We start from the raw sequence: 25,416 nt of genomic DNA on the forward strand, positions 1-25,416 counted from the left end.
TGTGTGTTTTTACACGAACTGGAGCTTTATTTGTCATCACAGCTGATCACGGTTGACGCCCACCACCTTAATCACATGCAGATTGAACACTTTGTTGTATTCCCACCTTTCATAGTCTATTAATTAGCCGGAGCCGTTTATTTTATGAGGTGATATAATTTAATAAGTTGCTATGATTGTTGGGTCCATGCGCGCCATTACGCACGTCTTTTATATGAGAAACCTACCTGCCAAACGTGTTATGGGACATAGACCACCAGAAAGCAGCCACTTAAGTGTGTGTGTGTGTGTGTGTGTGTGTGTGTGTGTGTGTGTGTGTGTAGGGGTGGGGGTGAAATACCACATGGTCCAAGCTTGCTGGACAATTTGACAAACATCTTCAGGACTGGAAATACTGGACAAACACGCACAAATTCAGCAGCCGTCACACTTTAACTCACAAAATAAAAGGTTTTCAGAATTTAGACCTATCCCTATATATGTAGGCTTTGTGTCAAGCTGCATTTTAGTTGAATGGCGAGAGTCAGTTTTTGTTTTATTCAGGTAATTTCCTCGCTTTCTGTCTATACATCTTAACACCGTGTAGACAGACAGGCCCCTCGCTCTCTTGGTCTCATTTCCTACACCATCACGTGTTTTTAAAGAGCTCCTTCCAGCCTGTAGCCTACATTTATATTTCAAGGATTAGACGGGCACCGCATTGGCTCCAGTGTTTTCTGTGGGGTGAAACACTAGACCAATCCATTAGTAAATGAGTTCTCTGCCACACTGGTTCTTGGTGGTGCAATTGTTGGTTTGAGCCCTGCAGATCACATTTCTTTATCTGCACCAGAGTCTGAAGCTAAAACTCCCCTTTTCAATATGTTAAGGAACAAGATTTGACCCAGAAAATAATATTTAACTTAAACAAATTCACACGTAACGTTTGGAGAAGATTAGCTGTGTCCTCAAGAGTTTTTTACTATAGAGATAAAATGCTTTGAGCTTTTGTTTTTGTGGCGATAAGCACCTGAAAAAACACATCTGTTGTGACCAGCTCCACTCTGCAGTATCTTATATTTTTAATTTAACCTACAGGATTTTATGCACAAATAAAAAATGTTTTTAAAAATACAAAAAAAAAAAAAATAAAATAAATAAATAAAAATAAATGAATATATGGAGATATGGGCATTTGTAGTTGCTTAGACTGCTGGAAATAAATCAGTTTGAATAAGATAAATCAGAATGCTATCCAGGTTAAGTCAGGCCGTTGAATATGATCGTTGTATGTGTGAAATAAAAATAAATGCAGGTGAAACTTTATCATATGTCCACTTTTTTAGCATGATTTTTTTCCATCCATCAGATAGTAGACTGGACCTAATTTCCTTTTGGATGGATGGCATGTAACTCACCAAGCTGGAATTAAAGTGTAGCTGCAGGAAATATCAGATTATTGTCAGAAACACACTTAAAGTCGCTGTTATTTTATAGTACAGTCGAGGTTATGGAGTTGATTTTAATTGTTTTATCAGGCTGCAGAGGAGCAATAGACACAGACAACTTTTATAATAATAGATGAAAATGTAAATTCTTGCACCTTGCAACGAAATATTACAATTAAAGTTAAAAAGTTGATTTTAAAAACAAGCTTAATGTCTACAGGCAGCACTGTCTGAATAAGGCCACTCACGCCACGGTGCATCAACGTGATTAAATTAGCACATCCTCTAAATGTTGATCTGTGTCTGTAGTGGACACACAGGCTCTCAGGCCACTTGAGCTCGGGGTCTGCAGCAGCACTCAGGCTGTGTGTGTGTAAAACCTCAGTGCTTCAGTAAATGAGCTGTCTGATGAGCGGCTCTCGGGTTTCTCTAATATCTCTACCACATTGCGCCGCGCCTCCTCCTTTAACCCGAGCAGCCCGGGGGGCGAGATTATTTCAAGATGTGGACTCTCTCCGCCTCCGCCTCTGCCACGGCCAGAGCTGGGCTCCTCATACCCCGACAAGTAATGCAATACTTAGGTAAGGACGCTCACTCGTTACTCCTCTCAAAGTGGGACTCAAAGGGAGCAGGGATTCCTTATTCTAGTTACTTTCTCCTCGGTACCTCCAAAAACCACAGCCTGCATCTCCTGCAGGGCAGCTGAATATTATAAAGATTTCAAGTATTAGTCAGAGCCTTTCTGGAAAACTGAAATGAGTCACTCAAATAAACTGGTTGCCATTTATCATTAATGTGAGGTGCAGGCCTAAGGGAAACGTGGCACCTTTGCTTTTTGAATTACAGCAATTTTTTATTTTTATTAATTATTTATTTATTCATAGATGCAATATTGGAGAAATTCGTTACAGCATGCATTACTGGGAAAACTGCAGAAATGTAACGGTGACCTCCAGTCCTGTGGGAAAAAACCGAGAGAAAGAATAAAAAAAAGTCTCCACTCAAAGCAGCAGAAAACACTTCATAAAAATGTCATCATCAAAAAGCCCGTGTTTCCTATTGGAGAGTTTATTTTTTTGAAAATATGGAGGAAAACTGAACCGACCACTGGCTCACTGAACAGATGGTTTTCACTCTATCTAAATCCAAAGTGCTATTTCAGCTGTATCGACTGGAACAAAGCAGATACTGTTTAAATTAAGTGAAAAATGTCCGATTTATTCCGCAGGGGTTTTTATTTTCTTCCTATTTTTTAAGCTTTGTTTTTTGGGAGAGATTTTTTTGGTGACTGCACTGGAAAAAAATATAGGCGTAAATCAAACTTGTTGTTTGTTTTTTTTTTTTTTTAATAAAATGTATTTATTTATTTGGCTTATTTGCCCAACTCATGCTCAGACTAATTAATCTAATCAACAGTATGTCATTGTCTTGCAGTGTATGGTTAATTTAAGATGTCCTAAATGTGTCTTTAATTAAGAGTTTAACCCGGTTTATTCTGTGCAGTGAGGGAAAAAAAAGCAGCTCCTTCTCTCAAAACAAAACACAACTGTTGACATGAGTGAGTTAAATGAAATTGGAGCTGCAATTATCAGCTTAACAGAGTTTCCTGTCATGTTGGAAAATTAGACCTGGTACAAGTGCACTGGGGTTAGCCCCCCCATCAAAATCATTACGCATTTCCTCAGAGGACCACCTCCACAAATATGCAATTACGACCTCGGCTTTTACAGTGCTCTGCTCGGTAAACACACCCCGGGCATATATAGATGATTTGTTTTAGGCAAATTTTGTTTTTTGCTGCGGGGTTGCAGTGAGTGAACGAAGCAGGCGAGCAGACAAACACATAAACTAAAGGAAGGATTTAAAACGGGGTGTGTTGCTACCATGTGTGCCTGCTGGCAGGGAGGGGGCGCCATGACAGTGCTATCATACAAGTCAAGATGTAACTCCTCGGAGGATGAGTTGATGCGTGTGTTTTAGCCTGTGACAAAGTTTTAGCAGGCAGACAGTTGAGCAGCAGGTGTGTGTGAGTGTGTATGTGTGTGTGTGTGCATGGTCTCCACTGACTGGTCATGTCAGGCCTCATCTGCTGCTGCTCCTGTTACAAAGTGCTGTTTTTCTCTTTGGGAAATACATGATGCTGCCTCCCAGCTGCTGCCTCTCTGTGTGTGAGCATGTGTGTGTTGCATTCACACACTTAAAACTGTCCCTCTGACTTGTGCTTTCTGTCCTCACAGTCCAGAACAAACTAGTGAGTCATGCTGGTTGCATCTTCCCCCTTCCCACACTGGATGATGAAGTGCACATACCTTCTACCCTGCCAAGCAACAACTCAATTATTTTAAGTGGAGGTAAGAGAAAAAGCTACAAGGGTTGATTCCTGCTAGTTCATAAACACCCACCGACTTTCCACAACCCCCAGGAAAAGCCAAGGGTAGATTTAGTTTCTGCCAGGAGAAGTCCTCTCCCTCATGCCTTGGCCAGTAGTGGTGGGTCTGTGCGAGCAGGCTGGTACCCACTGACCCCTGCCCTCTCATTAGTGGGACGTGGAGCAGTGGAGTACCGTGCTCCCTAGGTCATGTTACATATGGCTTGCAGTCTGCTGCGCCGCATTAAATGTCAGCTTTGAAACCATCTGAAAGATCAGAGGTCAGTGTTTTTAATAAGGCCAGAGTTCTGGGGGAGTTCCCTCTTTTTTTTTTTTTTTTTACTGCACACCCCAAGTATGTTTTACGTTGCATGTTTGAAATTGTGGGCAAAATGATCCCCTGCTTTTTAAATATAGGGATGTCCTGTTAGTGACACACATAAAGGGAGAGGTAAAATTTAAAAATTCAACAACCCCAGTCCCCATGAAAAAGCACATCCTCTGTGAGGGAACAATTGTGCTCCTTTCCTGGCTAATTTATAGGCACAATGCAAAGGTGGAATTTGGAGTTTTTCTGTGGCCCCCTCCCCGTGAGACCCACAGACCATGCTGCGAATGGGATATTGTTCTGGGCTCCAACAAAGCTGTTTTCACCCTCTTCAATATTACAGGAGGAGTTACCTGATACCTAACAATCAGCTAATCCACTGCCCATGGCGACGAGGTCACCTGTGCACAGGTAACCTTATCCCGCTTGCCTGCCTCTCCCTCCCTTTCCCGCTAGCCTCTCCCAGTTTTTGTCTTCTCTCCCTCTGTGCCTCAACAGTGAGCACAGACAAACAGCCTCTGTTTATTTAGGTCATCAGTTAGATCATATATAACTCCTCCAGCCAGGATCCGCCGAGAGGACAACTCCTATAATCCACCACAGACACGCTGTGAATAAAATCAAATCCCCTGCTGTTCGTCCATTTGTCAAACTTTGTCTCCATCTTATCTCTCCTTGCTGGTTTGGTCGGGTGCCCACCGAGTGAACAAGCATTGGGTGGAAATTCATGAGTTTAAGGAGAATCCCCTCAAGCCGTGAGAGGAGTTCAGACACTTTTCTGGATAGAGACTCAGTGTTTGTGAGTGACAGCACATCAGATTCATTCCTCCACATGTTGAAGGAGTTGGGCAGGGGGCTGTTGGGCCTTCACATGGGGGAAAAGACCATTGGATTGGACTGAGCTGTGTGGAGCTGTGTGGAGCTGCAGACCCCCCACCCAAAAGGAGCTTTACCTCTGGAAATCTCATTGCTGTTTATTTGAATTACAGGGGCTGAGATGAGAAAAGGAGGGCTAATGAACTCCAGGTTGCCAGGCATGTGCAAACGATCACTGCAGGTTTGCAGAGAGCAGCACCAGGCTCGCTGGATTACTGTGTGCCACTTTCCCCCCTCCATCCTCACAGTTTGGCTACATTTGACTCTTAAATGTTGGGAAGACGTGCTTTTTGTCTGGCATGAACTTAACATTCATCACAGACAGTCTGTGTGCGTAAAATGTGGAAAAACCTCAGAGAACATTCCTTAATTTTATCATCTTGAAGCTAAATTTGTTAGAAAGAATTGGGAAAATATCTCATTTATGTTTTTATAAATATAAACTTTTATTGCAGTATGGAGATTTAGAAAAATACATTCACATAATTTCAGACAAACATATAATTCAAACTAAGATAAAAAACAAAAACAAATGACCATCAGTTTTACTATTTGCCCACGACTCATTTTTGGTATAATGACATTAAAGCACTGAGGATACTTCCACTGAAACATCCGTTCAAATTGATGGGATAAATCCTGACAAAGGAAAGTATTACTAGTCCACTTGTATGAAGACGTGATGCACTAATAGATGTGCATGGTGTGAGTTGGCTGTGAGGCTGAAATGTGCTATTATGGTCATGTATGACAGCGAGGAATTAGGCTCCTGTTGTGAAAAGCACCGGACACACTTGACAAATGGGCTCCACATTCTCTTGTCTTTCCCCTCCACGCTGACACCCAACAAATGTGCCAGCAGCAGTGGCGGTGGTGGTAAATCTCTGAAGCCTGCAAGAGCTACGACCAAGCTTCCTTTCAGTGTTACTCACAAAACAAAAAGTAAAAGGCACTAGTGTCCAAAACATGACGCCATGCAATGAGAGATTATCACAATCCCTTTATAGAAAAATATCATTCATGATTACTGACACTGGGAGAGACACATCAAAATGAAACAGGATATAGTATAGCATCATCACATCTAGGTAACATACTATGAGTTGCAGCGTTATAAAAACAACACATGATAAACAACGTGTGAGCGTGACCTTTAGATCATCATGTTGGTCTCACAGGTTAAAGATGAGGCTCAAAATATGAGTTGAAATAGTGTGCATTTGTTGAGGACAAACCCTCCAACATGAAGGCTGTTTTAATGTCATAATGATAGTGCAAATGCCAAAACAGACCAATGCCATTGTGTATTTTAAGTAGCAGAAAGGCACATTCGTCTAAGTCCAACACTCCTAGTTCATTTGGTATGATATAAAGCACAAAAACAGGGGTTTGCCGTGACTTGAGAGGCATTCAGAGACTTTAAAGTGATAACCGAAGGACACTTTTTTCCTAAATCAGCAGCTTTGTGTGTTTAATGACCTATTCTCTGTGTGTGTGCAGTCCTTTGGTGAAGCCGTCGCTCTTTAACTGACTGTTTTCACAGAGGCTCTCTCCCTCTTCCCCCTACTGAATGACCTTTTTGGTTTGACCCATATGACGCATTTAGTTTGGAGGAACATCCTGGTCATGTGACTCAAGGCATTCCAGCACCTGCTTCTGAGGATCAAATCCTCTCAACAGGAAGTAGCAGGTGTTGTCTATAAAAATGCACATTTAAACACGGCTCACACACATAGAGCAACTTCTCTTGTCAGTGATGTTTGATCTCATGAACGGGGCTTTCTAAAACGTGTCAGACTTTTTTTATTTTTATGATAAACTCGCCCACCCACGGGGCTCCGCTCTGACTAGAGTGCATTGTAAAAGTCAAATGAACACAAATAATTTAACATTTAAAGGAAATGAATGGTAAAAAAAAAAACCAACCACACACACACGCACACAAAAGTAAAAAGATTCACCATATCACGGCTTGGGGCGGACGTGAGTGCTTCTGCGAGAGGAGGCTCGAGGTTAAAGGTCAGCCATGTCCTCCTCCATCTGCACTGTCTGTAGTTTGGCTAGCTCCTTCCCCTCCACAGCCTCCATCTCCCCACACATCGCCCGCACCATCTCACTCACGCCTCCAGAGCCTGAGCCGTCCACCTTGTTCTCTGAAAGGTTCATGTAGTTGCTGTTCATGCCGGGGCCCATCAGGTGTGAGGAGGGCCCCCGGACCTCGTGGCCCCCGATGTACTCTGTGGGCTGGAGATGGTGGCTGCTGGGGTCCGTTTGAGCCATCAGGGGCGTGCTGACGGTGAGGGTGGTGTAGACCTCTGGCTCAGGGCTGGACGAGCTGACGGCGGGGTTCTCCGTGCTGGAGGCTGGACCTTGACTGGAAGGAACCTCTTCTGAGTTGGGGGTGGTATAGCTGAGCTGACCACTGGGGTCCAGGTGGAGCCCGTGGTGGTACGAGGAGTAGACGCCTCCCTCCAGAGGCTCCTTCTTGATGGCCGGCTGGCCGGCATTGCTCATGCTGTAGAGGACTGTGCTGTGGTGCAGGGACGTCATGGTCAGCTTGTCCTGCTGCTGGAACGAGTCGTCGCTGGAGGAACTCACTGCTACGTTGTTCAGAGGCATTGTACCTGTAGTAACACAACAATGAATCAATACATACAGCTCCTGCAGTTTAGACCCCATTCCCATGGCTGGATCCCCTTCTCATTCCTCACAGTATTATACGTTTCATTTACAGCAGGCTTTGGCTCCGAAATCGCTGTTGTGTGTCTCACACACTTTGTGCTCTTTAAGCTCGACCCCTCGGTGCCCCAGAGAACGAGCGCAGAAGCCTGCCAGGACTCAACAGCAAGCTGCAATTTTCTGTTTTTCCTTATTATTCATCCTGGTGTAGATTCTCTGCTTCATGTCAGAGTAAGTGCTGTAATGGCTTATTCCCTGTTAGTGCGTCTCATGGCCTCTGATTGTCTGAAACATAGTTCCCCTCCTCCCTGCGCTGCATATCAAGAGTGCAATGATGATGAGTGATAGTGACTTCAGAGCTTGTTTTTATTCATCTCTAGGGTTTTCAAAGGACCACCTTCTTCTTCTTCTGTGTATGTGTGTGTGTGCGTGTGTGTGGCCCGACCCTGTTTCTTGTGCTCTGTGTTATGTGTACTATCGGCCCTTTGGGCTATGGCCCAAACACAGACAAGCCAAGAATAAAGCAGCACAGATATAGTGGGTGGATGTAGTAGAGACCTGTTGACAAACCACCAGGGATGTGTAGCACAGGACTGGAACATTTAAGGAGGGCAAAGGGCACCAATGATCAGCTAACAAGGCATATAAGGATATAACAGCTATATGTTGATATAAGAGTAGATTATGTCTGGATTGTGGTTATTCTAATTCAGCGATAGATCTTAACTTTGTCTGGTCTTGAGTGCTGAACCACACACCAACATTACATTGAGGCTAAGTGATAAACTTTAATGGATTTACTTTACAGTAAACTTAAATCATTAAGAATCATATCCCCATTTTGGACAATACCATCAGAGCCTAATTAGGATTAAGTACTGTGAATTAAATTAGTCATAACCAAATTATTTTGTCACTGTCAGCCATTTCTGCATCAGTATAGCTGTATAATTTCAAGTATAACAAGGTTATTACCAGAGGTGTGGACTTGAATCACGTGACTTGGACTCTAGTCACAAATTTAATGACTTAAGAGCTGACTTGGACTTAAACAGAAAGAAAGTTATAGACATGTTTTCAATATGAGATAATATAAAAACAAGACAGGAGAGAAACATTAAAATTAATTCTGCTGTGGTATGGGTTTGTAGTGCCTATGCTATGAAAGTGCAATGTCACTCTACTTTTTTATGGTTAATTTCAGTCCCACATGTTTTAACAAAGAAATACAAGTTTCAAAAAGCATTCATAATGTTCATAAATTTAATATATTATGACTCTGTTGTTAAAATAGCAGTAGATTTGGTGAAGAGCGCATTATATCTCGTTTAGGACTTTGGACTTGACTCAGAACTTGCCTCAGGACTTGAGTGCAAAGACTTGAGATTTGTAACTTGCAAAACAATGACTTGGTCCCACCTCTGCTTATTAAAACCAAACAAGTATTTAATCTTTAATAATCTTGTAGTTTTCTGTACCCACCTTGTTGTGAGGAAGATGAGGCAGAGGAGAGCTGCAGTGGAGGAAGACCTACGTCGCTGTTGAGTAATGAGCTGCCATCGCTGTCAGAGACTCCACTTCCTACCTGGACCAGGCTGTAGCCACCCAGCTGCAGCGCACCTGACGAGGAGCTGAACGTGAGCACAGAGGAGCCTCCGTTCTGGGCAGCCATGGTGTGAACCCCCTCCAGCTTCACCTCTGCACCGTTCACACAGCTGGAGTAGGAGGCATACTGCAGGGCAGAGTCCTCAGCAGAACTGCCCAGTCCTTTCTCCTGTCCTGTCTGCATCTGCATGTCCATACCAGAGCCCCCCAGCAGCACCCCTCCGGATGGCCTCAGAGGGTTGAAGGCAAGCGGCTGGATGCCCAAATTGAGCCCGTTGAAGAGGATGTTTCCAGGTGTGTGGAGGTAAGACGAGCCACCGTTGTGAAACACAGTGGAGGAGGTGTTGCTGGTCACTAGACTTCCGTTGTACAGACCGCCACCGCTGGATCCAGGGGGCAGCTTGATGTCCCCGATCTGCTGGATGACCACCCCACTGTCCAGAGGCCCTGTTTGAATGGGAAGGGTCCCATGGGTGATCACCCCATCTGAGGAGTTAGACAGGGGCCGGGGAGACAGCTCCTCCTGGCCTTTGCTTGACTCATCCTCTGTGCTGTGGTTTCCATCAGATTCACTGTGGAAAAAATGACAAATGGTGTGTCATAAAACAAAGGAATACAAAACAAGGAAGTATTTGTCATAATTTTTTGTTATATGTTGTCTTTGATACACTTTTTGGATAAAAAATAAAATAACATCGGGAACTGTGTATGTTCCTGATGTAGATATAAAGTAGTTGTGGTCCTTTTTGGCACAGAGGACATACTCTAAAACACCATTACAACACAAATCCAATAAAATACCCCACAATTTGTATACTGACATTTATTTCCTTTCCACCCACATCTTGCCAGAGTCACATTTGTTGCTGTGTTATTACACAGCTTTGAAGCACAGGCTGTGTTTGTGAGTGTGCAGCCCTCTCTTACCTCATGGAGAGCTGTAATGACAACAACCAACCAACGTCAACAACCGTGCAACCATTTGGCGCAATAAATTCTGCTGTGACAAACTGTCTGCCAGCACTGGCGTGACAAAACAAATGGCTGAGAGTGGTTATTTGAATTTCTTTCTCGATTTGAAATGGTGCTGAGATTTGAAATCCCTGTTTTTTATTCTGTTTCCACAAAGTCTTGAAATGACATTAAAGTGGTTGGCACAGCTTATTAATGAAGGGTTGCTTTTTTTTTTTTTAAGATTGATCCAAACAGCTGCACCCCCTCCAGCACACACACACACACACACACACACACACACACACACAAGGACGCACACACACACTGAAATGTCTCACCCCCACTTAAAGGAAAAGTAAAAACACTATGAGACAGCTAGTTAAAAAAATATCCACAGGTTATAAATGTATACTGAAAAGTTTGGTGAGTAATTTTAGTAGCGACTTAAAGGCAGTCTATGATAGTGTGTGTGTGTGTGTGTGTGTGTGTGTGTGTGTGTGTGTGTGTGTGTGTGTGTGTGTGTGTAAGGGAGAGGGGTCACCTCCACCAGGTGTGCGTCAGCTTTGTTCACAGACACAGAGAAACATGAAAGAAGCCTCATTTCTGTCTGTTTGTGTGCAGGATTATGAAATGAAACGCAGGAGCTGATGGAGGCTCTGAGATCCTTTTTGGTCTGAGAGGAGGTAAAAAAAAAAAGTGACTTATGTGCTGGGATGGGGACACGTGCACGCGCTACTGTGTGTGTGAGTCCATCTCTGCCACAGAAACACACTACAAATAGGAAAGAAGAAATTAAAGTCACCGTGTTTCATCAAAGTTAACAAGTGTGTGACGGTCAGATCACTGGAGTGTGGACGTTACTATGTTATTTAGCTGCTTATGGTTTCCATGCCCCCTAGCACCAACACACTTGAAACCGGATCTGAATGGCAACCGCTTCATATTTCAAAACATTAAAAGCGTGCTCCAAACCCTTTTACGCACACTTTTCTTGTGTCTTAATTAGCAGCGGTTAATGATTCACACTATCAAGTCTTATAAAGGAGTCCGACGGGAGATTGTGAAATACACAGAGTATTGTCAGTCAGTCCTGAGAGTGAATGGTTGTAAACTATGGGTGCCCTAACACAAAAAGAAAAAAAAAAAGCTTTCTAATTGTTAAAATTAATATTGTTAGAATATCTTGGGTGTGTTTAAATGTGCCTTTTACGCACAGCCCACTCAGATAAATATTTTAATAGTGTGTTTTATATAAAGTTTGTGACTGAAATAGTTTGTTCCTTTTGTTCCCTCACCTTTTTGATTGTGCCTCGGACGGGTTTCTGTCTCTCTGTCTCCTGTTTTTGAACCAGTTGCTGACCTGGGTCAAGGAGAGTCCTGTAATCTTGGCGAGGTTTCTTTTCTCGGCAGGAGAGGGGTACCTATTCTGGTTATACAGATCCTTCAGCGCGTTCCGGGACCTCTCCTTGAAACAATACACAGTCTCCTCGCCGTCCCAGATAGTCCTGGGGAGAGGGTACTTTCTCCGGATCCGGTACTTGTCCACGGCGCCCAGGGGTCTCCCCCGCGCCTTCTCCGCCTCGGTGTACCGGGCCTTGTACCACAGATCTTGCAGAAAGGTGTGGTTGGACGGGCTGAAACTGTGGTTCTCCAAAATACTGTACAGCTCCTGGTACCGAACCTGGTGGTACGCGACGAGGGCTTGGGCTTTCAGGATGCTTTCATTGCCGCGTAGCAGGTCACTCTGTGGCAGGGACCACAGGAACCTGGCCAGCCGGTCCACATTACCTCCCTGCTGCAAAGCCTCGCAGACACACGCCACTTGCTCCGGGGAGAAAGCCAGTGAGGAAGCGGCGCTCACCAACAGCTCCGTGCGCACCGCGTCCGTGTTGGGAGTCGTGCGCTCCATGGACAACTCCGCCGCGTCCAGCGCCACAAGCTTGATGCACTCCCGCTTATCCACCTCCTTCACATTTTCCCTCTTGATGTCATTCGCTGTTGAGACTTCTCCGGCAGAAGAAGAGGACATTTTTTTTTGTTCAAGCCTTCCCTTGTAAAGTCACTCCTCCCAGCTCGATCAGGTTACCTCCTCGCCATGCGAATGCGATCGGATATCTGACAGCAGCTGTAAGTAGATATCTCTCTCCCCTTTTCCTTCCAACGTGACTTTTACTCTGCGGGGACTGGAGCTGGAAGGAGACACACTGGGGTCTATCTGCAGGAGAGCCACGCTATTGGCCGCCGAGGGCCCCATTAGGGAGGAGCGAGCGGGATTCAGGCACGAATGTTTGGCTTCCAGCTGTCAGTCATATAACTTACAGTATATTCCCGTGGCTCACCTGTGCAAGGTGAGTGCTTTTGGGATCGTGGGAACGGGATATCCTTGTTGTCTGTATTGTCAGGAGCTGACTTAGCTATATGAGGAAACATCAAAGCATTTTACTCTCAAGTCCAGATATGGAAGGGGGAAGTAATCCTGGGACTGGTGTCAGTCATTGTCTAAATGATTTTGAGAAGTCTGAATTAACTCACAAAACATTTAATGACACTTACACTGTATTTCTGAGATATACTCCACTTCAAAAGGAATTTTAAATACACTCTCCTTTAAATAACTTTCAAGCCAGATCCATATTAGTTCAAGGTGCTGATTATGACTGAGATTATGTGTGAATATGACCAGTTTCTCTGTCACCAGCCTCTCACAATACAACACACAATGATCCCCATAGCAGTCACAGATCAAATCCCAATTATTAATTACATTAAAGCAAATTCAGAGTATTTCCTCGATGACATTATATATGTGTGCTTTGCCATTTCCCTCCTCCACAAAGCTCTATTATTCTTACCTTTCACACTTATTTCACCCACAACCTGTCTTCCCTAAATATAATTTAACATGTTTTTAACACCACTGAAAGCCTCACTCGAGCATATATTAGTCATACAGCATTTGGTCTCAGTCAAAACTTGCTGAAAAATAGGTCATTTTTGCTTAATTGCCAGTCAAATGTGGCACTGGAGCCTAACTTGAGTATCTGACATTTATAGTCTGCAGTCAATAAATCAATATGACTCACATGCCTGGGGTTTTAGTGATTTAAATGTAGACTAAACTATTGGTATAACTCTTTTAGCACTATAATATTTTAATATTCATGTTTCTTTCTTTATCAGACATTGTTTATTTAAGATAATAAATCACTTGGCCCTTGGTGAGTTATTTCCCCAAACGGTTACACATTCAACCAGAAACTACATGATGTCAAAAAGCCCTGGGGAGTAACATCTGGAGAGGTTTTTGGTTTTAATTATGTCCCAGTCCAGGCTTACATTAGATCATGGAATATATGGGAGCAATCTATAGGGTCCTGCACAGTGGAGACAGTGAAGCCTATAATCATAGCAGCCATTTCATATATTCTCTCTAAATGCAATCTTTGAATGAAAATAAACCACTCAGCTTTTTACCTCACACCCCTCTGGGACTCTCCAGGGACCCCTGGGTGTTCCTGCACCTCAGTGTGACCACCACTGCTGTCGAAGTCATCATTAAATAGGAACCTCTCTTACTAATGGCGTTTCCCATCGGACCGCATTCTGTGTGACACAGCGGTTCACCGCCGGGAAAGTGACAGGAGAGCTGCTAGTTGTTGACATTCTTCCTCAAGCTTGTTTTTTACTTATTATTTTGTGTTGCACAGACAGAAATGGACGATCAGGGGTGTCCGAGATGCAAAACAACCAAGTACAGGAATCCGTCGCTGAAGCTGATGGTGAATGTCTGTGGTCACACACTGTGAGTAACGTTATTTACATCTGACAGACAGGCAGCACAGGGAAGCTAACTTCACCACAGTTTGTGAACACTTACTAACACAAGAAACCATTAAAACAGGCGGTTAAGTCTTGTTTAAACCCACTCCCTCTTGTGTTACGCTTGATATCCTCTCTTGTATCTTCGTTGACCGTTAACATATAATACACGTAGAAGCTAGCTATTAGCATTTAGCTAACAGCAGCCGTTGGTTCTGCTCTCTGATAAAGTGACAGATATAAAGGTGGAAAAAATGACTTTCTGTCGGTTATAAACTCAACATTCTTATTTATAATATAATATTAGTACTGTTAAGTATTGACTTTATCTTTAAAAGGCTAAAGGTAGCATCAGTAGGGGAGTTCACACAGTTAATATGTGGGTCAGTGACATGCAGCATGACAACTGTCAATCTTGATAGACAGTGTAAATAAACATGGCGGACAGTTAGCTGTTAATAACACTGCACCTGACCTGCACTGCCTATTTGTACTTCTCTTTAAAAGCTGATATAAGAAATGATGCCTCTTTTCACTTGACTTGAGTGTCCTTTGGAATATATGACAATTAACGGAAAGTACAAAAACTTTATGATGGCAGAGAGAAGAGTGACAGTAGATGAGGAGTAAACTTAGTGTATGTGCTTAGGCTTTAACCACATGAGCACTAAATTATGCAGGGGTGGTTAAATGGGGCAGCAAGAAGGAGAAAATACAATCCAATCTATACTAGCACTGCAATGCACAATCTCAGCACCACTAATATATGTTTTTTTGTGTGCTAACATGTCTGTAAAGCTGGCTCTTATAGACTGTCCTATAGTTGCAAAGAAGAGACAGAAATCAGTCCCAGACCTAAGCAAAGCCATTTCTTTTTATTTATTAAACCCCTGTGATGGGTCCATTATAGCTGTTCTACTTATAAGTCTGCTAGGATTTGTGATTTTGCATAAAACAGATGAAAACATACAGCAAAATGTCCATCACAATAGAGCTGCAACACCTATTCGATTAGCCTAGCTGTCAACTATTTAATAATTTGCCAAACAATTTGATGATTGTATAAATCACTCTGAGAAATTTCTAAGAAAAAAAAGTCAGAATTAATCTCATTTCAGCTTATAAAATATAAATATCTTTTGGTTTCTTCACTCCCTTGTGACATTAAGCAGAATATCTTTGGGTTGTGGACAAAACAAGACATTTGAGAATGTCACTTGGGCTTTGGTAAACACTGATGGACATTTTTTACCATTTTGTGACATTTTATAGACCAAATAACTAATTGACATAATTCACATTAATTCCAGCCCACATCACAAGTTTCTAGAGGCTTAGATATCATTAGATTTCATTGAAAAATTAAATTAGGTTAAATTCTAAGTGAATTTAACTTGCAATGACAGAAAAAATGTAAGCAAGTTGCTTTTCTCTCCATCCAGTATATGATATTTTATATTAAAAAGTGACTCAAACAATTAATTGCAAGTGTAGTCATTAAATTTTATTGCTCATTAAACAAATTGTTCTGCCATTAATTCACACTAATGCTCTTTATGGTCACACTACAATTCTGGTAGTGCGTCACCCTTGTATCAATACCCGGTAAAACTTGTTTGCTGTGCAGTTTCCAATATTTAACCTTGTCAACTGTTTAAAAACCTGGTCATTTAAATGAAGAGGACACATTCTCTATCATGCAGTGAGGGTGGTAGCCTGATGAGAGCATCTTTTCGACCCTGTCTGTTTATTGACCGTACCATCAGGAAGTGGCCGTGCTTTGTCATCAGGTCAGCGAGCTCATAACTCACCGCCTCTGTCTGGATGCGGGGCTACACACAGAAAATTAAAATGATTCTGCAATGAAGCAATTTGGAGCGAGATGTCCTAGCCCAGGTCACCTTGGATTTGTTCCTCGGAGTGAGTGCAACGGTGAATTAATGCAGCACTTGGAAAACTGCTGTACTCTCAAACTGTATTAGTATTTTCATCACTGATGTGATTTGGCTTTTTGTTTTGCAACTGGGTTTCCTCAAGAGTTGATAGATATGGAGGTCTGTACTGTAGCATGAGCAACGTGTTTCAATTTCACAGTTACTGGTTTCCCATTTTGGTGTAATCAACAACTCTATGCAGAAAAGTGAGTAAGAAAGAAAGGGAAATATGAAAAAATCAAATTAGACGGGCAAATGGGTACATACACATACAGTACCAAGTGCAATCCTTGGTTTCTGCCTAACTCTGCAGAGTGATGTACCTCCATTTATAATTGTTCATGTAGGCAGAAAAATCACAGAGCGGAATTTGTCCTTTAGATTCTTGTTGTGTTTTGTTACCACCTCTTAAGAAAAGTGTGACAAAACAACCTTAAACAGTCTGATGAATGTGAATGGCGGTCATCCAATCCATTTGCAGTGTTTGATTTAAGGTCTTGTTTGTTGATGTCGAACTTTGTGCTGAAGCTATTAGTTGAATAGTTGAAAGAAAATTCAAATTGAAATAGAATTTCTTTGCTGTAACTTATTACAATGAAGTAAATGTTGATAGCACAGTGTAATGCCTACAGAATAATGACATCATCAGTGTTTAGATTGGTTCCATAAGCCTCACTTTCACTATGCAATTCTGTCTGCCACCGGGTACAATCCCCCAGGAAAATGAAGGCTCGATTTGTGGTATGAAGGAACTGCATCAACCATTGCGCAAGGATAGCACTTTTGTTTTCTATGGTTGCTATTTGTACCTATCCCCAGTTAACAAACAGTATCAGTTTAAGTTCTTTGCCATTACCATCCCTGATAAACTGGTAGTTGCTAGGCTTTGAGGAAACAGGAAAGTGATCCAGTTGTCTCTGTGAAAGCGGCACCAACAATAATACCATTTGGAATTGCTGGGCGGGAAAAGTTGAAAAGTTAAATGTTTCCACTTTAATTGACAACACTTTTGATCATCTATTAATTTTCATATACCAAGTAAAAATGCAGTCACTGGATCCAGCCCAAATGTTCTCTGTTAATAACTGAAAGATGATACCTTTGAGTTTTAGACTGGCCTCGACAAAACCAGCGATTTGAAGATGTCACCTTGGGTTCTGGGAACCTGCTATGATTATGATTTTCTGTATTTCGAGAACATGGGCTAAATGATTAAATCAATTTTTTGGAAAAATAATCAAAACAACAATCAATGCTGAGTGTAATCAGCTGCAGCCTTAATTGGACCCTTTGCACTTGTTCATTCATTTAAATAACCGTCATCCCCTTTCTACTTTGGCCTGGTTTAAGAGGCCATTCCAGTCTGGGCTGACCAGGCGTTGCAATGCAGTAGCTTCTCAACCTCCAGCATGCATCTAAATTTAAACCCCACCACAGCACATTTTGTATCCCTGTCACCGGGGGCATTTGATGTGTGTTATTTATTACCTTTGGACAATGACACCAGACCCATGTCCTTTGGCATTTGACACTGGGCGCAGACAGACATAAACGATAGGGGCTCAGGCACACAGTGGTGAATAGAGGGGTCCACCCTCTACAGTGAGGTTGACAGAATAGACACAGCTTATTAAGTAGAAGCTCCTGTACCTTGTTGTTGTATCCTCTGGGTGATATACAGTATAAAGTGAAAAATGTTTATTTCAGGCGTCCAGAGTTTCAGAAGTAAAAGGGATATACAACGGAATGGACCTTGGTTAATGGACATGTGTGATTTGTTTTGTAAATGTGGATATGAACAAGTATTCCTCAGAACAGAGAAAATTGACATTGTAACTTTAAAGGAAAGGCTGCTTTATGAGGTTCAACAACAGTGGGCAGATGAGATTTGGAGTAAACCAAAGCTACGTACCTACCATGAAATAAAATATGAGTACTTCACTGAAAACTATGTTCTGTAAAACCTGTCAAAGAAACAAAGATCACTCTGTGCACAGATTAGAACAGGCATTTTGCCACTTCATATTGAAACCGGGAAGTATGTAGGGTTGGAAGAAGACAGTCGAATCTGCCCAATGTGTGACCTTAAAGAAGTAGAAAATGAGTATCATTTTGTCTTGTACTTTCCTTTTTATTGGAAGATCCGCAAGGAGTTGTTTAATAATACAAAGATTAAGGTAGATTGGATAAATGCGGATGATTCACAACGACTGACTTGGCTGTTTGAAAAAGAAATATTTGGACTGGCAAAGTATTTGGAGAAAACTTGGGACATGAGAAAGGGAGCATTGTATCAGTAGATGTATAACTTTACTTTTGTACTGCTGTAAATTGGTTTTCTGTTGCTGTTGTTATCAAATGCTTGACCAGCACGACTGGAATTTAACTTATGTAACGAAATATGAAATGTATATTGGTATTACAAAAAAATAAATAAATAAATAAAATAAAAGCTTTATTCATTTTTGCCATAGATACCTCCAACACATGGACAGGCATAAAATACCTTTGGCTGAGTGATCAGTACAACCAACTGTGCACCTAAAAAATTAACAGAATAGATTGACAGCACCTCTAACTACCTGTAAAATGTCGGTTTGTCATTTCAGTTGCTACACGGATTAAAAAAAAAGATGTTAGGAGGCAGAGCGTTTAACCTTGGCTAGCTGTTTCCCCTCTTTACAGTCTTTAAGCTAAGCTAAGCTAACTGCCTCCTGGCTGTAGCTTTATATTTAACAGACAGAAACGAAACTGATACAGATCTTCTCCTCTTCAAAAATGCCAATAAGCATATTTCCTAAAACATTTACCTATGTTTTTAAGAGAGAAGTCAGGGGTATGTTCCCGAGGGCATTGCTGTAAAAGACAACCAGAAAAGTGGTGCAGGAATGAGTCCTAAAACCTGGAAATGAGTTAGCAAGTTTGCACTTCTGGTTCCCCTGTCTTGAAGTCAATGGGTTGTTTAATGAGTTTTTGGTTTGATGAAATGAGGTCTGTTGTTAACACAAGCTGAAGAGATTTTCACGCTTTGTTCTACGATATAAAACACGTCATGCCCCACTTGGGAATTTTGAAGCTTAAAAACGCAGTTCAAAAATCATAAAAGTGGTGTTCATTTGTGAAAGTTATCTAGCTAGACAAAACATGTAGGTATCATTAACTTGTTTGCCACTGATCTTATTTTCTGCAGTAATCCAAATCCAATGGAAAAATCCCATTGGCTTTTTGTCTATGGAATCAGGGTGATGCTAACTTCTGGGTCGGACTACAAAAAAAAAGTCATCCCTGCAGCACTCTATTAACAAGCCTAAAATTTTGTTACCTTTGCTGCTTACAGAGAGCTGAATATCGGCCCTACCACAGCTTCTCTTCCACTAACTTGTGGTTCTCACGGTACATTATCTGACAGCAGTGTTACATTTTTCAGATCAGAGTTATTAATTAAAGGAACAATGAAATTATTATTTATATAAACTATTCTGTTTAAATTAACTGTGGGAGAAATACTTATGAAACCTGTGTCTCTGCCCATTTTGCTTTTCTATGAAGTACACCAAATCTAAGCTTTATTTTTTTAAGATCACACATGCCTATGCTAGCGTCCTGTGTAAGCAATCATACTCCTGGGCCTCAGCATTTTTTGACCATGCTGCTGCAGGTATTGTAGGTCACAGGGCAGGACAGCACGTCATAGCAGGTTTAAATTTGACACAAAGCCAGCTCCTCTGTCTGAACTCAGTCGTTGCCCTGTGAAGATCATGAGAGTTACAGCAGAAGCTCCTGTGTGTTTATAGTGCTGTTTTGTTATGCTCTTTCTTGCATATAGAGGAGGCAAAGATGCAGGCAATGTCACCAAGGGGTGGTGGGGAAGTGGGGAGGCCTCTTTGCTGAGCCAGGACCCTGTTTACCCTCCTCTTACCACCCCCCTTCTTTGACCTGCTGACAGCTGCAGATGGAAGAGATAGGAGCCTGGAGCTCTGAGCAGGACAGGTGAGAGAGGGAGGAGTCAGGAGTACTCAGTCAGCGACAACAGCCCTGGGACACAGAGATGGCAAGCTGCTAGAGATCTGTCGGCTCCCTTAAATGTCTGTTCAGTATGCCAAGCAATACAGCGTAGCCTTGGCAGGAGATTTCTGAGTCCCTCTTTTGATTACAAATTGCAACAGGCACACAATCCGAGAGCTGTCACTTGGACAAGACACATTTTAGAAGAAACATGGCAAATTGACCCTTAAATCTCCTCCCTCCCACTTAGACATACACCTCTTTGCTCTAGAGTTACACAGGATTTCCCCTTTGGAGAGTTCTGTTGTGTGGTCCATTTATGGGGCAGGGGGCAAGCTACGCCCCACTCCTCGCCCCATGTTGATGAATGGGCTCTTTGTGGGCCTGTGGAAACACGCAGAATCCCTCCATCTACCTCCATATGGCCAGGCCTATACATCTCCTGTAGCCTGGGGCCACAGTGAACATCTGCCTCTTCCAGGGTGCACTTGAGCAGGGGTCTCCTCATGCTCCAAAGCACCAACTGGACAGCGCAGATGTTTCTGTCTGTCATTGAGCTTTCATTTTTATTTTGTGGCTTCATCAAAGCCAAGCTAAACTGGCAAGCTTGTAAGATAGTTCCCAATGCAGTGCAAGTTACATGTTGTTGCTGAATGGCTGTGAAAGCTTGGTGTCACACTTGGCAGGTTGGGCTTGTTTGACCCATATCTGAGACGCTAAACATAAACAGCCAAACTCCATGGCTCTGCAGTTTTTCCTTTAACTGCCTTTTTTTTTTTTTTGAATCCTGCTGATGAAGTGAAATGTCTGTCATAATCGTTCTAAAATGCTCCGTCCCCAGAGAGTTTTTGACTAGGCACCAGTGTCTCAAGCCTTTGGAAAGAAATGACTCAACCATACCATCAATGACGTATGGTGAAAAATCTGTCTTTTTCCCATCAACTTTGCTATATTTTATTATGAAAACTGACAGCACTCTAAAGCAGATAGTGACATTTGGAAACCAGATGTTGTTCATTTTTGTGAAGGTGGTCACAAGCAGGAAGGTGAATTCCTATGGAAATAAAGCTCCGCAGAGACTTAATTAAAAGAGCGTACTGTGCAAACGTTTATCCAGGCCCTCCACCCCATCAGGGGAGATTTAGGAACATTCCCATTGTCTTCAGTGTCCACTCCTCACTCGAGTGTGACTAATGGGTAAACGCTTACCTGCATAGAGGTGTGATTGATGGCTAAGCTCAGGATTGTGCCCTCAGGTAGGTCTGGCAGTTGCCATGGAGTCATGTCGTCATAGCGCATGAAGTAAACCTTCCTGTTTGAACGTGGGCTTTACCCAAAATTCCCCAACACTATCTGAAGTGTGTTTCTGGCACAATAATGAAATGAGTACAAAGGACATTTTACTGTTTGCCGTTGTCATATGAGTGGTACAAAAGAAATGCCTATTGTTGTTATGATGACAACACAGGTCAGCGTGGCCGTAAAGTGCGTCACTCACATGTTCGAGAACACTGTCTTGACCTATTCTTACCCTTATTTTTCTTATTAAGCAGAAAAATACCACTGCACACCAATCCAAGTTTCTCTCTTTCTCTGAACTAAGACTAACTTGAGCTTAACTTCCTTGTTAACTCACCGTAAAATACACTTCATTCAAACTCACCAGAAACAACATCCACCAAAACGGTCCATGTTAGTCTTGTTAGTTGTCAGGTGAGTTAGTCCAATGCTCCAGCAATCACCAACTACGATTTGGTCATAATAAATCCTCAATTCTTCATGTTAGATGTAAAAGATATGCCGGGTCTACACGCTGTTTATCCCCACAATGTCTCAATGCCTCACAGCTGCCAGCTGTGCGGCGGGTCTCATCGATCTTCAGAGACAGCTCAGGTACATCATGTTTCAACAAACATGAAATTAAGGGCAACAAAAGAAACAGGGAAATAACACTGCATATTAGAAAATGTAACGTCACTACTCTCCTGCCTTTACACAGAAGTACAATGGTTGCAATGGCAACAGTACACATAAAAATGGCCGCCAGTCTGACCATCCCGATATGCTGATTTGAATGGAAATGTTAGTTCTACTCTCATTTTATTTCTGCTGTTTTGTTCAGCATTAGTCAGGTGGAGAGACACGCTCTTTACTGAAGAGAACTATACGAGAAACCAAAGGCCGCCTGAAAAACTCATCATGACTGTGTTGTACTGCTACATATTTTGTCTTGGACAGTGATCGTATCCATTAAGAAGATTTACAGGAGATACTTTGATCAATAACTGCCTAGATTTCCACGGTATTTGAAAATGTGGCTTAAACGTCTCCATAATGCAGCTTCCTTTCGTGTAGGCACTGTGTCAGGAATAATAACGGCATATTCTTGCAGACAAGGGAAAAATGTTGGAATTGCATGTGGACATACTGATGCTTTTTTAGATATTAAAGTTACATTTTCAGATAAATGAAAACCTTGAGCACAAATGTCAAGTTGAAGTAAGGAATACACAAAACACTGCCCATCTGTATGTCTTTGCCCCGAATTACGTAAGACGTAGTCCATTCTTATAATGATAGACTACGCTGTGAATTACAGAGCTGGATTTTATCATATTATGCAACGTGGCATGACTGAGGTCTGTTGAAATAACAATAAAGCAAATGTTTTTCCAGTGCAGACAGACACACCACCGATGGGGTGTCAGACTAATTTCCTCTTGTCTGAGAGTAGGAGGCAGCCTAATCGACATTCCAATCATAATCCCAGCCATCTTTGAGCACTCAGAGGAAATATTCATATGCCCCATTATCACCCACTGCGCCAGATGATAACTTACAGACATGAAAAGAAAAAACACAGACTTGCTTTACTGTGAGGAAAATTGTATTTCAGCAGCTACATACAGCCACACACGCTCAACAGCTGACCCTCAGGCCTTCCTGGGAGGGTCACCTTCTCTGGAAACATGCAACTCAGCTTGACGGTATGTTTTTTGTTTTGTTGCCCCCACAGATGCGAGAACTGTGTGGAGATGCTGTTTGTGCGTGGCTCGGGTAACTGTGTGCAGTGCGACACGCCCCTGAGGAAGAGCAACTTCCGCGTGCAGCTCTTCGAAGACCCGACCGTAGATAAGGAGGTGGAGATTCGCAAGAAGGTGCTGAAGATGTAAGTGAGGGGGGGACCAGAGGGTGAGGGGTGCGGCTCTGCGTGTTTATGTGTCATCTCATGCCTCCTCCCACTTCTTAAGCTACCTTTGTCTTTCTCATTACACTGTTTGTTTTGTAGACAAAGAGTCTCCCCGGGGGGGGGCTCAAACGGGAAGGCTCTTTCCCTGCCAGGTTTTTACTTCTCAGCTCCTCCCTGCCTTCCCTCTCTCCCTCTCATCTGTTCTTTAATAGCCCCTTAATTGACATCTAATGTGCGTCTATTAGGCAGTATGCAGACATGGTATTTTAAAATGGTTGATTTAATGGAGGCTATTAATGTCTGTGCATATTTGCTTTCATCAGGTTTTACTATTTGTCTCATCAGTTCTCTTCTTCCTCTGCAGATACAATAAGCGAGATTTTGACTTCCCCAGCCTGAGAGAATATAACGACTACCTGGAGCATGTAGAGGAAATAGGTAGGACCCGCTTAATGCTATCATGTCTTGACTGGCAACCCACCATGGACTTTTAGCATGGATGTATTAAGAGAGCTGGACATAATACAACTAGTCTAACCTGAAGCTCCAGATAGTTTGTAACACAGAACCATATGAGAGGCCGTCAGTGTAAACTGTTTTGAAAAGGGCAAGCACTTTCAAGAAATACTTGGCAGTTGATTGGATGAACCACCTGTCTATCAGCGTCTATCACTGAAGCCGAAGCCTGCCAGAAGAAAAACAAAAACAGCTATTTTTTATATACATATATGTAAGTCTCCAGTGCCCTTCTTCATTTTTCTTTCAATAAATAAACACTGTCCCGTTCTGATACAACTGATGCTATTGCAGCATCTATGCTAATCTCTGTGGGGGCTGCCATTGCTGTTTTGTATGAACAGTTGCCTTTCTACGTTGGAGATTGGAGAAAAAAACGCCCCGGCTGCTTGTATTTCTTTCAACCAATCACAATCGTTCTTGGCGGTGCCACAGCAACGGTGCGCTTGCAAAAATATTGCCGGGGGGAAACAGGTTTTGGTGTAACACGGCCACAAAAATATCGCCTACAGGACGCGAACTATGGCAGAAAAATGGCTATATCCCCGCAAGATCAAACACCGCAAAAGTTAGTAAAGAATGTGTTGAAAACGGTTGAAAACTGCTACACAACCGGAGGTGGTAGGGCGGGACTTCAGCGGGTGGCTCGTTCCGCCCAATGAGAGGCTGATCTATGCAGCGAACTTCCGCCCACTCAGACTACCTCCTCACAGGACGCTCATTGGTCAAAACCACTGCGGTTCGGACACAAATGCATTGCTTGAAGCCTGAGACGATAGATTTTTGTGTGATCTTTTGATATCTCATGATATCCAGCTCCTGCGCAAGGTAACGGCAAATCAGCCTCACTGCTACTTTGTCCCAGTGGCCAACCGTGCTGCTGCAACAAAAAAAATCGCCTACGGCACTTTTAAATTATACACTCTTAAACCATGAAGATTTTATCTTTGCAAAACTGTCCCTCAGTTTGGCTAAACTATTTTTCAATGTGTGTGATGTCATCCCAGTGCACAATCTCTGGGCTGAGCAGGACAGGGAGGGCAGTGCCAGGCAGAGAGACACTAAAAATAAGGCAGTGGTTTTCAAACTCTTTGTGCCCAAGGCACACCAATGGGCAAGCCAAAATCTCAAGGCACACTTGTGTTTATATCTTTGCACAATAGCTTAATATGTGTTATTACTCATAGACGATAGACTCAAGACAATAAAAATAAGAAAAAATAAGACAGGTAGCTTTCTTGATACTATCTTCTTTTCTTTCGGTGGTAGGTCGTCTTCGCTGGTGCTTTGTTGTAATTTGCTCAGTACAATACAGCGATCCATTGTCCCACTCACAGCTTTCTCCTTTTAAATGTTATCACCCCTCACACTGGCTGCCAATCGGGGCTTTTGATGTGTCACACACTTAAAATTCCCACATGTGAACTGTGACAAATAGGTTCCCTGTGAGGGTTTTTTAAATTAAATTGAATAGATTACATTTTTTAGCAAGAGTTTGCCTCCTACTAGGCACATCATACTGATACAGTCAGTTAAAAATTCATTAATAACTTTTTGTATAGGCCAAGTTGAATATTGCAATAATAATGTGTGGTTATCACAAAATCCCACGGCAAACCTCAATTGGCATCACGGCACACCATTTGAGAACCACTGAAATCAGGTATCTTGTTCCTATAATAACAATAAAAATGATGGTATTTAGCCCTTAACAG

General features: G+C 42.4%; 2 protein-coding genes and 1 long non-coding RNA gene across 3 annotated transcripts in view; 2 read left to right on the forward strand and 1 right to left on the reverse strand.

Annotated features, from left to right (window-relative positions):
• The first annotated feature begins 1,777 nt into the window (after positions 1-1,777).
• Positions 1,778-4,793, forward strand: LOC144466964 (uncharacterized). Its single transcript, XR_013493355.1, has 3 exons — positions 1,778-2,008; positions 3,665-3,778; positions 4,467-4,793. It is a non-coding gene; the product is annotated as an uncharacterized LOC144466964 (long non-coding RNA).
• A 627-nt stretch (positions 4,794-5,420) lies between these two features.
• six4a (SIX homeobox 4a) lies at positions 5,421-12,507 on the reverse strand. The gene is made up of 3 exons (XM_033643380.2): positions 11,533-12,507; positions 9,161-9,855; positions 5,421-7,623 (listed from the first exon to the last, which is right to left on the reverse strand). Exons 1-3 carry the CDS (start codon positions 12,264-12,266, stop codon positions 7,013-7,015), a joined length of 2,040 nt encoding a protein of 679 aa, XP_033499271.1. The 5' UTR covers positions 12,267-12,507; the 3' UTR covers positions 5,421-7,012.
• Positions 12,508-13,833: 1,326 nt separating this feature from the next.
• Positions 13,834-25,416, forward strand: part of mnat1 (MNAT1 component of CDK activating kinase) — a 49,003-nt gene continuing 37,420 nt past the window's right edge. Inside the window, exons 1-3 of the mRNA XM_033643489.2 lie at positions 13,834-14,039; positions 23,012-23,164; positions 23,550-23,623. Coding sequence (XP_033499380.1) covers positions 13,951-14,039; positions 23,012-23,164; positions 23,550-23,623 — 316 coding nt within the window. The 5' untranslated portion in view covers positions 13,834-13,950. The remainder of the gene's footprint in view (positions 14,040-23,011; positions 23,165-23,549; positions 23,624-25,416) is intronic.

Source organism: Epinephelus lanceolatus, chromosome 15, assembly GCF_041903045.1.
Source record: "Epinephelus lanceolatus isolate andai-2023 chromosome 15, ASM4190304v1, whole genome shotgun sequence".
NCBI lineage: Eukaryota > Metazoa > Chordata > Actinopteri > Perciformes > Serranidae > Epinephelus > Epinephelus lanceolatus.